Source organism: Schistocerca nitens, chromosome 4 (assembly GCF_023898315.1).
Source record: "Schistocerca nitens isolate TAMUIC-IGC-003100 chromosome 4, iqSchNite1.1, whole genome shotgun sequence".
NCBI classification, from domain to species: Eukaryota; Metazoa; Arthropoda; class Insecta; order Orthoptera; family Acrididae; genus Schistocerca; species Schistocerca nitens.
Window position 1 is genome coordinate 867,413,172 of NC_064617.1, and position 18,667 is coordinate 867,431,838.

Genomic DNA, 18,667 nt, shown 5'->3' on the forward strand with positions numbered 1-18,667 from the left:
ATTTACATTACTTAAAAATCTTTATTTTGTAAAACGTGTTCATTTTACACCGAACCTCACGAACAAGATATGAAGCGGATAAAAATCAGCACATTGTAAAAGGTATGTCATCAAAATATTTAAAAACGTATAGCACCTTCTGGAAAAGGCCATGTCCATATACGTATTGCTCACAGATTCTTGTTACACCACACAAACACGGTACACCTGCAGCTGTGTGTTTGTGCACCTGTCCACATTGTGGCAGATAGGCTAAGCGCCACAACAAGTACGAAATAAACTATTGCAGAGTAAGTACCTTAATTTTCCTATTATGTGTGCAATAATAAGAATCTGTAAAGGGGATTGTGAGAATTAAATATGTTTTTCTGTTGCCAGTAAAGCACAGCTTTGTAATATTTACTGTTCTTAAAGGCCACTCACTAAGGTAGTTAATTTCAAATATTGTAAGGGGACATCCTCCTCTAGCATTACTTTTCCTCAACAGTAGTTGTCGATACCATTATTATTTTTCGAATTTTCGACAGGTCAGCTGCTTTTCTGAAAACTTTCATATAATCTTATACACGGAATGTTATTTTCAAGCTAAAATTTATGAAAATGAATTTCTTTATAAAATGTTTTAGTCTCGATGTTATAATACTGGTTACTATGAATATTTACGGATTCATTTATGAAATAACAGTCGAAAGCAATAATGTAACAGAAACTAGTAGAAATTCATTTGTTAAGAAAAGCTGTAAACACTTTCTGATATTGTTATTGCCGCAGAATGAAGTAGTAGTAAGCGTGCCTCTGATGTATTTTTGTATTTTGTGCGAAAATGTAATTTCGGCTTTGTTAATGTGAAAAATCAGAAGAGTGTATGATATATTAAAATTTGAGAAAATATATCAACATAAAAACAAAATTCTGTAACAACAAACTTACAATTTATGTAGATCAATGCAACCGTGAGAACCTAAAATGTGACATTTTCAGGTTCAAGAATCAGACCCCTAGACAAGAAGAACTGGAACCAACTCAACATGAAAAACTAAGTGAACTAGAAAGTTTATTGTAATCTTCGCTCCTATAAATCTTCATAAAATACTAATAAGGACAATAGATGGAATTAGGAAGGAGCAGGAGATTACAATATGAAAAGAGAATTATTTACGATGTGTCACATGGTTCCGATGTAAGACCCATCTAGTGGCTGCAACAAACTATACAAATGTTGTCTTTGCAATAACACCTGTCTATTGTACCTTATAAGCTGTTTAAAGTTGATTCGCACTATCTAGAATATATCCAGCATATGCAAACAGACATGCTGTTGTCTACCGTGTTAGTGTGATGTAACAAGTATCTGTGAACAATATCTTTATGGACATGGCCTTTTGCAAAAGATGCTTTATGTCTTTAAATACTTTAGTCATGACAGACCTTTTATAATGTCCTGATTTTTATCCACTTGACATCTTCTGCTTGATGTTCAGCGTAAAATGAACATGTTTAGCGTAAAACGAACACTTATTACAAAAAAATAATTTTTAAGGTGCGTAAACGTACAGGCCCGCTTCCGGCTTTCATAATACCAAACTAAAACTGTTATATAAAATGTTACATGTTGACTTATGAGACATATTCCATGTACATGCACTTTCTTACAGACCTGAAGGTAACAGCAAAGTCTGTTGAAACCGGTTGCCTTAAATAAACAAATATTGTATGCGATCTTGGCTGTTGAATGAATTTTAATAATTTATAGTTCAGTTTAATGGATGGGCATCCACAGCCAAATTTTTGCAAGCTGAATGAAAACCGCTGCAACTGTTGTAAAAACCGTAAACAATTTTATGCCAGGACCACACGACACTGACAAGAAATATAGAGAAGACCAAATATCTGTATTAAGTGGTCAGGCCACTTTTACAATGCTATCGCAACACTGTCCTCAAACTTTTTAGGAAATTTCACGAAAGGCGATGGGCGGGGAAACTCAGCATGAAACTAGAACCTATGAACAAATGGGATCAGAGAAAAGCAGAAGCGTGAGCAGCCTCCGATAAACTTTAAGGAAATAGTTGGAAACAGGGCGTACAAAAATAAAACGTACTAAAAAAAATTTCAGGGAGCCAGAAGTCCTACTAAATATTGGGCTTCGCGGCTCTCTATGATACTGTGCTAATGTGGAAAAAAAGTTTGAGGATGTGAAATTGTATATGTATATGAAAGGATTACCGCAGATTGTATGAAAATCCCTTGCATTGTCCCAATACTGAGGTGGTCAATCGCACTACAAATGACGATTTTCTTAAATTTACAATTTCACATAATTTACTGTATCTTCGTCTTGTTGTAATATATTTTCGGTATGTTGCTTTGTACATCTTAAGAGATTTAATGAAACTATTGAAAACGTCATGTGCTTTGTAATGTCTCCGTGTTTGTTTCTCATCTGGGAAAGATAGCATGAATCAAGTTTCGAGTTCCATTTCCTTTGATGATAAATATCTTTCACTTATAAACACAATTTTTTTTCTTTTGTTTATATCCATGTGTTATTAACGTAATCCCTCAAACGTCTATTTTCAGAAATTGCTATTGAAAGCGAAATTAGTATGCGACCACGCTAATCCGTTTCTCTGTATACGATGTGTATATGATATAAATAAGACTGAAATTTCTCTCTATTTGAAAAGGTGTACTACTTTTTTGCTGTCTTATAAAATTTAGAATTTCAACGGATCTCATGTTCTTTTGGTAAGGAGTTAAGATTGACATAATGCGAGACTTCCAGCAGCACTGCAGCCACCCTCATATACACCTCTAATACTCTGTTATGCATCACAGGATAACTTCATTAGTCTGCTAAGATATTTCGCTCCTAATGTGTCACTTTCTAGTACCACTCAGTAGGAACAGCTCCTACCCCTCCACTCTTTCTCACGCCCTCACCTACTCTCCCTCACACTCTCACCCACTCTGCCTCACACTCTCACCCACTCTCCCTCACACTCTCATCCACTCTCCCTCACACTCTCATCCACTCTCCTTCACACTCTCAGCCACTCTTTCTCAAATTCTCATCCACTCTCTCTCATGCTCTCATGCACTCTCTCTCTCACCCTCCCTCACACTCTCACCCAATCTTCCTCACACCCTCACCTACTCTCCCTCACACTCTCACCCACTCACCCTCACACTCTCACCCACTCTTTCTCAAACTCTCACCCACTCTCTCTCATGCTCTCACCCACTCTCACACACACTTCACACACATGCGTTTATCTCCCCCTGTACTCACGTGGGCAGTGCGGCAACTGTGAGCTGACAGTGGTCTGTGGAGGACACGGCAGGTGCTGCTCAGATGGGGCTGGGGCTTCAGGCCAGCAGGTCCATCCATCCCATGACATCGGACACTGATCTGTAAACCACACAGTGAAACGTAGTACATTCCAGTCAGTAAATACCTTACACACAAATATCCATAATGTAATCACATTCAACTGAGATAAACATAACTACCTCCTAGTGTAGGGTACCCCTTTCACGTTAATATCAACAACATTTCATCACGGTACGGACTCACATGACATGTGGGACATCCCCCATGACTAAAAAAAAACTTGTTAGCGCTGGATCTAAGGCTAGCACATCTAGCTCGATGCCGTTTCAAATGTGCCCTTCGCAACTGATATCACCTAATGATGCCACGTTGCCTCTCCCCGCCCCAATGGTCACTTGTGAATAATGTGTAGTGTTCAAGGTATTATGTCACATTCTAGTTCTAGAGCTAGCACATTAACAACCACAGAATTGAACAAATCGATCAGCGGATTAATGAACTTAGAGAAAAAATAATGAGTTTTCCTTACCTGGCAAACGCAAAGGCTTAGAAACTCAATGAGTATCTCGCGAAAGATCCAGAGTTTAACATTAACGGAGACTTAGCACCGACCGTTCTTTTGGCTCATTACCCGTGACTGGAACAGGAGAAGGGGAAGTATCAGTTGTATACAGAGTACCCAGCGGGCTTGGTGAGTAGAATTCTCCTTCTCCAAGCGTCTGACCCGGCGAGATTTCGCCACTGGTCGTTGCTCTGGACTCGCATTCGGGAGGACGGCGGTTCAAATCCGCGTCCGACTATCCATATTTAGGTTTTCCGTGGCTTCCCAAAATCGCTCCAGGCAAATGCCCCAATAGTTCCTTTGAAAGGGCACGGCCAATTTCCTTTACCATCTTTGCAACAATCCGAGGTTGTGCTCTGACTATAATGACTTCGATGCCGCAGGAACATTAAACTCTAATCTTCCTTCCTTCCAGGCCTCTGCTAGTCTGCTTCCTATTGTCCCCTAGATTCATCCATCATACGTTATTTTACTCTAAAATAACCAATTTTCATTGTTTTTTAAAACTTTGCGCCACGTTAATTTCTGCTACACTCGTGTATTTCATAATATCTCAATAAGTTTCTCTCATTCATTTTGACTTGGTCTTTTTGCATTTCCTGTTAAATTTATTCATAAATTATGTATACCGCTGGGTTAGTTGTTGCTGTACATGAAATGCATTCGCAGTTGCAAATACGAACAACTATCAGCTGTATAAAGGGAATGATGATAGTGAAAATTTGTGCCAGAATAGCACTCGAAGACGGATTTCCCGTTCTACGCGATCCATCGCCTTACCGCTTCGGCTATCCGTGCACGACTCATAGCCAGACACGAACTTCCACATGTCGTCGTCGCTGGGTCACAACTTGTACTCGTACACATTATGTAAGTCTCGTATATGGGGGACATTGTAACTGAAAGTATCTGCCGGTATCGGCGGATGAATATGATATTGAAGTTTCTGTGTCATTAAGAAGTACGGCACAAATTTCAGCCGTCGTCATTTCATTATACAGCCGATTGTAAAGCTTGTATGTTTAACAACACAGGCACTGCAATATTCTTCGTCCATTCATAAGGTCGAATATTTCCTGAGCCATCCACAGCTCTTTGGCCTCTTCTCTGACCATTCCTACAGCACCCATAACTTCCTTAATTAGTTACTTGAATGTTATATTTCGCCCCTCATGTACTAAACTACTCTTCACACTTTCACTTTGGTCCCTCCATACCGCATCGGAATGATGCTGTTGTCAGAGTATAACACGGTGGCTGGCTACCATCACCACGTCCTGATGCGTTGGTAGTGAAAATTACATTGTAGTGCTAACATTATTCTCCCAGTTATTCCCCCTTCCCTCCACAGTCCCACTCGAGATTCTTCAAAGGAACCAGGTATAAAATAGTTCCAAATGTGTGATTACGTTACATATGAGTTAACGTGTTAAATATTTGACTTTAAGCACGTAAAACGTTTATGTTAGGACTCCAAAACTGGATGGGTGAGGAACATTCAGCGAGGAATCGAATGGCTCTAAGCACTATGGGACTTAACATCTGAGGTCATCAGTTCCTTAGACTTAGAACTACTTAAACCTGACTAAGCTAAGGACATCACACAAATCCATGGCCGGGGCAGGGTTCGAGCCTGCAACCGTAGCAGCAGCGCAGTTCTGGACTGAAGCGCCTAGAACCTTCAGTGAGGAATAAGCTGTATTCCTTTCATTACTTTGTGCGACTGTACGTGAGGAGATGTTTCGAAAAAGTTTTAAATTACGTTGTATATGTGCAGACTGAAGCGAAGAATGAAAATTTGGGCCAAGACGGGATTCTAATCCAGGGCTCCTGCTCACTAAGCAGATGTGCTAACAACCACATCACCCCGGCAGAGTGGCTTTGCACAACTGAATGGACTACCCTAGCACGCCTTCCTCTTCATCCCAAATTCACGTTCACGCCTCAACCCACTTGGTATCCCCCCTAAACTAGAACAGCAATGCAGAGGCTCTCTAACCTAATTGGAATAGCACCTCAGCATTGAACGAAACGAGAGATCCTGTCTGGAACCAAGGCATAGGTGTTTTAATCAAATAAAACTCTTTTCAGGTGTGACTTTTCAGGCTTTACCGACGGATCTGCTGCAGATACTCTTCTCGAGTTTGCCGCCGGATCATACCGTGCAAATCGCACAACATTTCGTCACTACATGTGTTGGACGTCTTCAGGTGACGCTAGTTGCTGTGGTCGCTACTGCAAGACGCGACTGATGGCCATCAAGGCGTCAAACCACTGTATCGACGAAATATTGTGGGATTTGCACAATAGGATGCGACGGCAAAGTGTCAGACATCATGGTTGAAATTTGGAAGTGTCTGTGGAATCATATAGTTTCATTTGTTTACATTATATGTTAAGTTTGTTGTCAGTCGCCTAAGTGTTGCCGGCCGCAGTGGCCGAGCGGTTCTAGGCGCTTCAGTCCGGAACCGAGCTGCTGCTACGGTCGCAGGTTCGAATCCTGCCTAGGGCATGGGTGTGTGTGATGTCCTTAGGTTAGTTAGGTTTAAGTAGTTCTAAGTTCTAGGGGACTGATGACCTCAGATGTTAAGTCCCGTAGTGCTCAGAGCCATTTGATACATTTTTTGCCTAAGTGTTCTCAGACTCAAATACTGTAGTAATATAATGTGGGTAATTTGCGTGCCTCAGTTACGCTGCTTCTAGTCATGTACAGTTACCGAAAGAGGTGACGCAGTGGTTAGCACACTGGGCTCGCATTCTGGAGGATGACGGTTCAAACCCGCGTCCGGCCATCCTGATCTAGGTTCTACGTTATTCCCCTAAATCGCTGCAGGCAAATGTCGGGATGGTTCCTCTAAAAGGCCACGCCTGAATTCCTTTCCCATCCTTCTTTAATCCGATGGGACCGATGACCTCGCTGTCTGGTCCCTTCAAAGCAATGAACCAACCATCTACAGTTTGTAACTTTAATGTTTTAATTATTGTGTCATACCTTTAAAGTGAAGTTGGTTGGTTGATTCTGGGAGAGGGGACCAAACAGCGAGCTCATCGTTCCCATTAAACGTGAGTTATAGTATGAAAGAGTAGATACCGCAGCTTTTTAAATTTTTCAATTCGGTCCATAATTACGCGGACTATTGACAGTCAAATTATTGCAGACTCTCGAAGCCTTTAGATAGGCAACCCGTAATTGGAATTGGGTGACTGGGTGACAGTTTAGTATCCTTCAGATGCTAAGAACATAATCTTGAAATCTGAACAGGCTCTTAATCTTATACTGTGGGCATCGTTTAAGAACGAATTTTTCAAAATTCTACCTCTAAGGTAATGGTTCCCAAGCTTTCTTAGGCCATTACCCCTGAGTGCAATCAGACATTAGCTCTAACCCCCCCCCCTTTCCCCTCCCCCACTTTCTGTGCCCCCTCCCCTTCCCCACATTATTACCAGCTTTAGCTAAATTGTAGAATGAACGACTTTTCTTGGAACACTTTTATTTTTAAAATGGTAAAAGATGAATGATTTTTAGTGTGTGTGTGTGTGTGTGTGTGTGTGTGTGTGTGTGTGTGTGTGTGTGTGTTAGAATGACTGACGAAGGAATTTGTGGTGCATCGCAAGTGCTACTCACTACTCCGTATCAGATAAGAAAGTTAACTATCCACAGTGAGGGTAGACACTTGTTACAAAACATGTTTCCCCTGCATTACTCCTCTCCATTGCGACACTTGCTTGACCGGCACACTGTAACCCCATTTAAGATCAACCAGGTTAAGATGTGTGCACTATACTTACTGTTCGTAAACCACTTGATTGCTGCACTCCTTACTTCTGGACTGGAAGAAATTGGAAGACTTTAAACTGTTAATGCTTTGTGTCTGACCATACCCACTTTTAGTAATAGTAACAATGATAATAATACTGGTGCAGCATTACAGAGGCCCTTACGTAGTTACTGCTATATCGTGCGGCCAATTAATTTATTTATCTGTTTCGAAGAGAGTAACGGGAAATTTCTGGACTACTGCAGGTACTGTGTATAACATGGCAGACTTCGCATTTGTTCCGTATACGTCTCACTTTTATCAGCAGCGCGATATACGGGACAAAGCACAACATATGGGTGTCATGGGTAGACTATGTGAGAAACTTATAACCTCCATCGCATTAATATTACTAAGTTGAGAAATAGTAATTATGGATAACTTATATAACCGGTATTAGAGGCTTACTAAATTGTGATAATAGTAATGATCTTTCGAAAATAATTTATATTGGTGGCTGAAGCAGAATCGAATCGTTCAGTTTTTAGCCGTCAGAAAATTTCACTTTAGCCTTCAGGGGGTAGTTACCCCAAGTTGGGAACCACTGCTCTAAGGGGATGAACATTTTTTTTTAAATATGTCGCTATTAAGGCAGTTTTTCTGCAAGAACTACGAAAATTGATATTTGGTATCTCGGTCAGACATGAAGAAATACTTGTTACAGTATTTTTACAAATTCAGCCCCTCAACTGGTGAAATAATGAGCAACTTCTTTAAAATAAATCGTTAGTTAAGTACTAGAAGCATTTTTAAAGCTAAACCAATGAAAATTAGTATTTGACTTCTTGGTAAGAAATAAGAGAAATACGTGTGTTAGTGTTTTGGAAATTAAACGTCTAAGAAGATGAGGCGGGGGATGAAAAGTTTTAGAAAAATATTTAATTGTGGAAGTGGAATTGCTTCTTGGTCAAAAGTATATTTGGAAAAGAACATCCCTTATTTAGCTCGAAAAGTTTAGAAGGTGCTGCAATTTGTGAACTAGATCAAAGAAAGCTACGTAACAGCCATCACGACAAATCGGCTTTGTCGTCGAAACTGCATAAAATGAAACTATTGTCTAAAACACTAATTTTTCATTAGGAGTAATGTACGTTTATAAAATAATTTTTGTTGTAATTACTACGGAAACGTACGATTACTGATGACAAAATGTATATCACGTTTAAATGTTATTCCACGTACAGTGATATCGATTTGAGATGAGAGAATTCAGTATCGGTAGTAAAACTAGCTCTGATACCTATACAACCACTTATCTAGTGTCTCCTTTTTTATAATTCACCATATGAAATTAAATTAAGCCGGTGGGAGCACTTCAGTTATGCAAAGTCTGGCAGCCATGTACAGAGTCACTAACTCTTTTAACAGTGTGATTTACCACTGAGCAATAGGCATGACAACATAGAAATTCGATTAAAGAAAAACCAAAAGAAAGTCGGTGCGGACTATACAGGCAACGCTGGAGAAGCAGCGGGTTGGGTAAGCTACAGTAGTAGTAATAGACGCGCGCCCTACCTGGCGCTGGCTGGCCGGAGGAGTTGGCCATGAGGGCACAGCAGCGGTCGGCCTCGTCGCAGCAGGAGAGCCACCTGCTGGCCAGCTGCTCCTCCCTGAAGCTGTCCCACACCAGCCGCCGCAGCTGGTCGCGGCTCTCCACCACCTCCTGCAACACGGACACGTCGCACACACCGCTCTCAATTTTCACACTTGTGTTTCATGTCTACGTATACACCAATTCGCCAATAATTACGAACACTGCCTCCCCCCACGTTGCAAGCCACCTGGTGGCACTGTGGGCACATGCCGCCGTAACAAAAGGACATAACTGAAGCAGACGTGGACAGGTATGGGTTGCAAATTGGGAAATCCGTTGAGATAATCGACTTCAACGAGGCGCAGATTATTATTTTTCCTGTCAGGTTTCTCTGTTTGGCATGAGATATAACTCTCACTAATCTAAGACAAGTTATGTCAGGTATTTCTACAATTTCACTGGATAATTTCGACATTGTTCAGCTTCAAAGACACATGCGATGCTTTTTAACTAATCTGTTGTACTCTGTAAGTATACAAATGGAACTTTGCACCCTCATACTTTTTCAGTTTTTCTATTTTTGTATGCAATGCACTTTCATAATATTTTAATGTTGATATTGATAGATATCCTGGATGATGCCTAATAACCGAAACCGCTAGGTGACTAACGGGACACATAAACAGCTGATGGTTGAGATGCGTTATGTAAAGCACTTCCGAGGCTCATAGTAAGCGTCAGTGAGTAGTACGTGTGACGATCAGTTCTATTGTCACAATCTGTTTACCTACATCTACATCTACATTTATACTCCACAAGCCACCCAACGGTGTGTGGCGGGGGGCACTTTACGTGCCACTGTCATTACCTCCATTTCCTGTTCCAGTCGTGTATGGTTCGCGGGAAGAACGACTGCCGGGAAGCCTCCGTGCGCACCCGAATCTCTCTAATTTTACATTCGTGATCTCCTCTGGAGGTATAAGTAGGGGGAAGCAATATATTCGATACCTCATCCAGAAACGCAGCCTCTCGAAACCTGGACAGCAAGCTACACCGCGATGCAGAGCGCCTCTCTTGCAGAGTCTGCCACTTGAGTTTGCTAAACATCTCCGTAACGCTATCACGCGATGCTCTTCTTTGGATCTTCTCTATCTCCTGTGTCAACCCGACCTGGTACGGATCCCACACTGATGAGCAATACTCAAGTATAGGTCGAACGAGTGTTTTGTAAGCCACCTCCTTTGTTGATGGGCTACATTTTCTAAAGTCTTTCCCAATGAATCTCAAACTGGCACCCGCCTTACCAACAATTAATTTTCGACTGCTCCCGGCGGAGATTCGAGTCCTCCATCGGGCATGGGTGTGTGTGTTTGTCCTTAGGATAATTTAGGTTAAGTAGTGTGTAAGCTTAGGGACTGATGACCTTAGCAGTTAAGTCCCATAAGATTTCACACTCATTTTTTGAACAAGAATTTTTTTATGATCATTCCACTTCAAATCGTTCCGTACGCATACTCCCAGATATTTTACAGAAGTAACTGCTACCGGTGTTTGTTCCGCTATCATATAATCATACAATAAAGGATCCTTCTTTCTATGTATTCGCAATACATTACATTTGTCTATGTTAATGGTCAGTTGCCACTCCCTGCACTTAAGTGCCTATCCGCTGCAGATCTTCCTGCATTTCGCTGCAATTTTCTAACGCTGCAACTTCTCTGTATACTACAGCATTATCCGCGAAAAGCCGCATGGAACTTCCGATACTATCTACTAGATCATTTATATTTATTGTGAAAAGCAATAGTCCCATAACACTCCCCTGTGGCACGCCAGAGGTTACTTTAACGTCTGCAGACGTCTCTCCATTGAGAACAACATGCTGTGTTCTGTTTGCTAAAAACTCTTCAATCCAGCCACACAGCTGGTCTGATATTCCGTAGGCTCTTGCTTTGTTTATCAGGCGACTGTGCGGAACCGTATCGAACGCCTTCCGGAAGTCAAGGAAAATGGCATCTACCTGGGAGCCTGTATCTGGGTCTCATGAACAAATAAAGCGAGTTGGGTCTCACACGATCGCTGTTTCCGGAATCCATGTTGATTCCGGGTTTCCAGAAATGACATGATACGCGATCAAAAAACATGTTCTAAAATTCTACAACAGATCGATGTCAGAGATATAGGCCTATAGTTTTGCGCATCTGCTCGACGACTCTTCTTCAATACTGGAACTACCTGTGCTCTTCACAGTGACATGCATCATCTTATCCACGTCACCCTATCATGTGCAGTTTCTTCTGATTCAGATCAACCATTTTAGTAACTGAACTGACTGCGACAGTTGGGCCCACATCCCAATCTTTCCAAGACCTGGGAATAGTGGTGCTTCCATTTTCGCTGACACGGTGAAATCTGCGTTGTATACTTTTTATACCGACTGTAACAATTACATCGCAGGAAGAAACGACAAGAACTGAAGCGGTATTGTCTTTGAAACGGTCAAGGACCCCAACTGATAGTCTGGCGTTGTGTTTGTCGAATAGTAATAGTCAGGACCTTGCAGGTGAACGTCGAACATTATGGCCAAAATGCTCGACAGATTTTGGAAGCATTCCGTGTATCATTCATTCTCACCTCACTTTCCACAGGATTTCCAAGAACGAAATTCATTCAAGGTCACACCGTGGAAGGCCAATTACTGTCAGCGGCACCGTTTATAGCTACTGCCATCATCATTACAGTCCTTCGTTCAGCAGATATGATTCTGCCATTTTAGTGGAATCCACTTTGTCCTCTGCGATTTTGTTGAAAGTGAAACTAAAGACTCCAGCAAATTTTCTCAAAAATTTTCCGTTTGTATCAATATTTTTGTTTCCGTTGTTTATCCTTTTCCATATAGGTACTATGTTCTCATCTGGAAGTAATGAGACGTGCGAAATTATTATGGAGGTATATCAGTTCATGAGGGGTATATTTAGTCAAACACGGAGCAAGTTTAAACACACTTTTTTTGTCAAACTTGTCCTAAGCTCCCTGAGAGAATGTGCGGCTTAACCATATTTTTGTTCCAATTAAACCCTAAACTTTATTCGTGATCACCATTATAATTCAACAGCTAGAAATCATATAAAGTGAGAGATAAGTTTTTGCCGGTGCTTACACAGGGTGTTTCCGTAAGAGCGTGCAAAAATGTAACAGGTCTTACAGAATGCTCCACTGAACAATTTGAGGTAGGGAACCTGGTGTCGGAGAAGCTAGTTTAAGGAGATATGGACGTAAACTTGTCTACCGCTTTGTCTAGCAGTGCTGTTTTCCACCTTATTGACAACCAAAATGCGTACAAGTTTACACGTACTGCGCTGTTTGTTTATATGTACATTCTTTATTTCTCGCAAGAAACAAGGACGAGATTGATTACCAGGAAGTTATGACTGAGGTTTTGTTTACTTTACTTGTCCATAAGGTGACTGTTTGATCGTATTTACATTGTCTGGTTACAGAACGTGCTATGAATCAACGACCGACCCATTAATCAGTGCTATTCAGAGACGTACAGTACTGTACGATGGAGCAGTACCAGTACAGTGTTTCCTGGTCGCTCGGTTGGAAGGGGAGGTACTATTCTATGGCCTGTGAGGTCACTTGACCCAGATCCCCATGAATATTTCCTACGGGGATATCTAACTTCACTTGTGTATGACACCCCAGTGGATACGGAGATGAAATTAGATGCCACAATTGTAGCTGCCTATGATGTGATTCGAAGCACACCAGGGACATCTGTCAGGGTGCGTCAGAATCTTCCTCGCCGATTTCATGCTTGCATTGAGGTTCATGGCCGTCAGTTTCAGCACATTTTGTAAGATACAGTATAAATGGTACGTTCAGTGTGTCAATGATGGTACTTGCTGTTAACTAATGAAATAATAAAGTATATAATAATGTGATTTTATTCCTATTATCTCCTTAAGCAGGTTTCTCCGTCTCTAGGTTCCGTACCTCAAATTGTTCAGAGGAGCATCCTCTATGTCGTGTTGAAATTTTGCACGCTCTTAGGGAAACATCCTGTATGTAGATTACGTCTTACACTAGCCCATCAAAAAATGTCCGGACACACATTTATAATGCGGAATCGACCGCCAGAAGTTAAGAAAGGCGGAATAGCCCGTGTGAAAATGGCTCTGAGCACTATGGGACTTAACATCTTAGGTCATCAGTCCCCTAGAACATAGAACTACTTAAACCTAACTAACCTAAGGACATCACACACATCCATGCCCGAGGTAGGATTCGAACCTGCGACCGTAGCAGTCCCGCGGTTCCGGACTGAAGCGCCTAGAACCGCACGGCCACCGCGGCCGGTTAGCCCGTGTGAAAGGAGGAGCGGAGTACCGTGTTGTCAAAAGAAAAGCAGTGAGAGCTCAGTAATAGCGAACGTGGATTACTTCTTAGACTTCACCTGATTAATAGATCCATCCAACACATCTCAAGCCTTCTAAACTTGCCCAAGCCGACGGTGATGTGAGTGCGAAGTGGAAACCTCAAGACCATAGATCTCAAGTACCGACGGACAGGGACAGTCGAGCTTAGTAAAAAGAGCGTGAAATCTACGGAAGGAATCACTCGTGAGTTCCAAACTTTCGCCAGCAGTACAGCTGGCGTAGTGACTGCGCGTAGGGTGTTACAAATAGTGGGGTGCAATGGTCGAGCAGAGGTCCTCGTAAGCCATACATTTCTGAGGTCAGTGTTAAGTAGGACACTTGATATTTTTAAAAATACTGGGAATGCGACACATCGACACTTTAGGAAATATTGTTATTGGCTCTCGACACAGGTGAAAATTTCATCGATATATCGACGGAAGAAATATCGACATACTGTCAAAGAAAAATATCGCATGCAAATTGTAAATACACTGCCAGTTTCAGAGCTGTATATTTAAGTATTGATTTATTATCAGATATTCTGTACATCAACAAACTAGCAGCCCGCTTATCCCCCTTAGAAGAAGAATTGAAAGCTAAACAACGCAAGTTCACGCATGGCGATAACCACTTTGCTAACAGTGGTAACTGCAGGTAAGTGGCACAGCAAAAGGTGTCCAATGAGTTCGTCGCTCGGTTTCGTCAGATATCGAATTTTTCCGGAACACATCATATCGACTCGTTTCTGCCAACGCCAAGAACCTAGCAGTTGTTCTATGAAAATTGCGCGGTGAAGTAAAACGTTGCAATTTCTGTTGGTAGCGCCAAGCGCCGATTACGTCAGCATTTCGCCTCACACGTCTCCGCCCACCACAAAGACCAATCATTTAATTTAAATTATTGTTCGTGAGTTTCAGGAACAGTTTTTGATGAATGGCGATGTGAAGAAATAGCACACTAGGTGCGTTAAAAATTGTTTTTTTGAGCAACTGATTGTGTTATTTCTTCACATCGAATATCTTGTTATTCCAGTCAGACCGCCATCTCCGTGGGCAATCGGACTTCTTCTTTGTGCCATCTATACTTGCTTCACAATGTCAAAGAGAAAGATTGGGCGTGATTAAAGCTCAAAAAGTAGTAACGCTACTTCACACAGTGAAAGTAAAATTATGTTCTTCTACAATTTCAAAAGAACAGCTTCAACTATTTGTCGAAAATTTCGAGAAAAATATAATAGAAAATAAAAAATATCGGGACTGGATATTGCCATTTCGATGTCGATACATCGATACTTTCGTGCAAAGAGTACCGCCGATATTTATAGACGTCTTTTGGAAAAAAATTATATATCGATATTTTATCAACAGCATGCAGCGGAGAGTGGCTGACTGGAAACGAGTGATGGATCGCCATATACTGTGTGGCAATCCGATGGAAAAGTTTAGGTTTGGCGGATGCCTGGAGGAAGTTACCTGCCATCACGTGTAGTCCTAAAGGATTGGGTCCTCTTCTTACGCTCAAGAAAATCATAATGTGGAAGAATATGATTTTACGCTGCTATTTAGTGCGTACAGTAGAGCAACAGTTCGGAGAAGATGATTGTTTATATCAGCTTGACAATGCACCCTGCCATAAAGCAGCATCTGTGGGGCAATGATTTGTGCTCAGTAACATTCCTGAAATGGACTGGCCTGCCCAGAGTGCTGGCATGAGTCTAGTGGAGCAGCCCTGACGAAAAATGCATTGGTGGTTAAGTGGTTCCGGTGTTGCACTCCTATACGGCCGAACTGTGTTCAAACCTCTCTCATACAAGTTCAAAAAATGGTTCAAATGGCTCTGAGCATTAAGGGACTTAACAGCTATGGTCATCAGTCCCCTAGAACTTAGAACTACTTAAACCTAACTAACCTAAGGACATCACACAACACCCAGCCATCACGAGGCAGAGAAAATCCCTGACCCCGCCGGGAATCTAACCCGGGAACCCGGGCGTGGGAAGCGAGAACGCTACCGCACGACCACGAGATGCGGGCTCATACAAGTTTTTTTTCCACTGTTAGATTTTTCAAATTTGCGTCTATGTCGTAGAGTAACGTCCGTTTGCAATAGCGAGGTGTAAGGTAGGGACCTATAATGACAGTTGATTCTGCACAACTACTCTATTAATAGCCGAAATGAAGTGATGGCTTTCGAATGGGAACCGCAGACGTTTGATGACAAGCTGACTAGCAAACCGAATCCTCCACCGGAAAACACTTCTGGAATTCCGTACACGGCATATGATAGGAATCTCTTATCGACGCACCAAATTTGTACTATCTGTAAGTGTGTGAGTATGACTCTTTGCCCGATTTGGGTGTTTGTATGAATGTGTGTATGAATGTGAATCTGATCGCTCCGAAGGAAACGATGGAAACATAATAGTTTCTCACATAAGCTGCAACAAGTGAACGCAAAAGTATCACAATCACAGTTCCTCTGTGCTCTGTCAAAACATGTGTCTTTTAACGTTTTTGAAGTTGCATTCCGATTTGGAAGCCTTGACTCTTGAATTCCTTTGTTGTAACATGGTTCATACCCGTTTATCTGTTGTTGCACATCTTTGAGACGTCTATAGGGTATCTTACTATTCATCACATTTACTTACGACGGTAACGTATTCTTACCACATGACTTTTACTCTTACTTATAACCAATATGTAGCATGAGTAGTCCTCAGCTCGTGGTCTGCCAGTAGTGTTCTCGCTTCCCGAGCCCGGGGTCCCGGGTTCGATTCTCGGCGGGGTCAGGGATTTTTCTTGCCTCGAAATGACTGGGTGTTATTGTGTCGTCTTCATCATCATCATCATCATCATCATTCATCCCCATTACGGTCGGGGGAAGACAATAGCAAACCACCTCCACTAGGACCTTGCCTAGATTTAGAGAAGGTTGCTGTATGGTGTGGCAGGTGGCAGTTGACACTAAATAACGAAAAGAAATCCGTTGGAATTCGATTACTCGATAAATATTACAATTCTCAAGACTGTCAATTCAACTAAGTACCTGGGTGTTAAAATTACGAACAAATTCAGTTGGAAAGACCACATAGATAATACTGTGGGGAAGGCGAGCCAAAGGTTGCGTTTCATTGGCAGGACACTTAGAAGATGCAACAAGTCCACAAAAGAGACAGCTTACACTACACTCGTTCGTCCTCTGTTAGAATATTGCTGCGCGGTGTGGGATCCTTACCAGGTGGCATTGACGGAGGACATCGAAAGGGTGCAAAAAAGGGCAGCTCGTTTTGTATTATCACGTAATAGGGGACAGAGTGTGACAGATATGAAACGCGAATTGGGATGGAAGTCATTAAAGCAAAGACGTTTTTCGTCGCGGCGAGATCTATTTACGAAATTTCAGTCACCAACTTTCTCTTCCGAATGCGAAAATATTTTGTTGGGCCCAACCTACATAGGTAGGAATGGCCATCAAAATAAAATAAGAGAAATCAGAGCTCGAACAGAAATGTTTAGGTGTTCGTTTTTCCCGCGTGCTGTTCGGGAGTGGAATGGTAGAGAGATAATATGATTGTGGTTCGATGAACCCTCTGCCAAGCACCTAAATGTGAATTGCAGATCAATCATGTAGATGTAGATGTAGATGTAGATGTAGTACGGCGGTGCGGGTCTCCAGCGTCGTTCCCTACGTCCTCGGAGTATGGGACCTCATCATTAGCATGAGAACTGCCAAGACTACAGAAAGAGAAGAAATATTTCATTAACCGGACGGACTGTTCCTAACGTTCTGGAGAGAAAAAAAAATTGCTACATCCCCAAGACGCGTTTTTCAGGCTGCTCTTTGCTGCACTTCTTGTTGTTAGACCGTTCACTGTTTGTATTTTGCTTCTTTTTTCACAGTACAGTGCACCTTCTTCCTGTTTTCATGCTTGACCTGTGTTCAGTTTTTGACGGGCTATCCATTGGCCCATCTTACCACTAAATATGAGGGGGGTGCGATGGAGAGTTTTCCTTGTTAGATTTCAAACGCAGCAGTACGACTAGAGGCGCCGCCACACAAGCAAATCACTCGCCAGGTGAGGCCTCAGTTCAGGGCAGCCGCCTCCAGATGCCGCTTGCCACCTTGGACCGTCTTCTGCTTCTGCAACACGTCCATCAGCGCGTCATATCCATTCGCCGACAGTGTTACCAGCTCTCTCTGAGAGTGCTGTCAACCAACTTTGTTTCCGCGAAATACCACAGCGGATGGAAATCCTACCGCCGACACGTACAAAAGCCAATGCACCGCCGACACTCGCTCAGTTCGTATATACGATGTTGCAGTGCTTGTGTTGTTACGTATTCCCATGCAATGATCCTTCAGACATGCATGCATGTCCGGAGGAACAGGCGCTGCGGCAACTACAGCTGTTATGAAATGGATAAAACATATTCGAAGTTGCTAATATGGACAACCATCAGCTGCATAGCGGAATGACGACAGTGAAAAGTTTTGCCGGGCCAGGACTCGAACCCGGATTTCCCACTAATCACGAGCGGCCGGTTTACCGCAGTCCGCCCCTGATACCTGGTCAGCGCGACGGAATGTCATACCTAACGGCCTGGGTCCGATTCCCGACTGGGTCGGATATTTTCTCAGCTCAGGGACTGGGTCCGTCCCTGTGGCCGTGCGGTTCTAGGCGCTTCAATCTGGAACCGCGCGACCGCTACAGTCGCAGGTTCGAACCCTGCCTCGGGCATGCTGCTGAATGCCATGTTGGACGATGTGCACCGGGCGGTGTGATCCGAAACCTGCGTGGAGCAGAAAATATTGTACGCTGTCGTCAGATATACAGCAGATCACCGCCTTTCTTTCATGAGAGGGCGGGCACACCTCCAATCTCTGTGATGAGTCGTGCTGTCCAAAAAATATCTTGTCGCCTGTTTTATCTTCATTGCCCTGCCTGCTCACGAGTGTTTCACGCGAATAGCCGAACAGCTTCGCCACTTTCGAAAT

At 42.5% G+C, this 18,667-nt stretch overlaps 1 protein-coding gene across 1 annotated transcript in view; it reads right to left on the reverse strand.

Moving 5' to 3' along the window:
• LOC126251946 (corticotropin-releasing factor receptor 1-like) overlaps positions 1–18,667 on the reverse strand; it is a 418,931-nt gene that overhangs the window by 156,094 nt on the left and 244,170 nt on the right. The window contains exons 3-4 of the mRNA XM_049952707.1: positions 9,230–9,377; positions 3,293–3,412 (exon numbers count right to left, since the gene is read on the reverse strand). Of these exons, the coding sequence (XP_049808664.1) occupies positions 3,293–3,412; positions 9,230–9,377 (268 nt within the window). The remainder of the gene's footprint in view (positions 1–3,292; positions 3,413–9,229; positions 9,378–18,667) is intronic.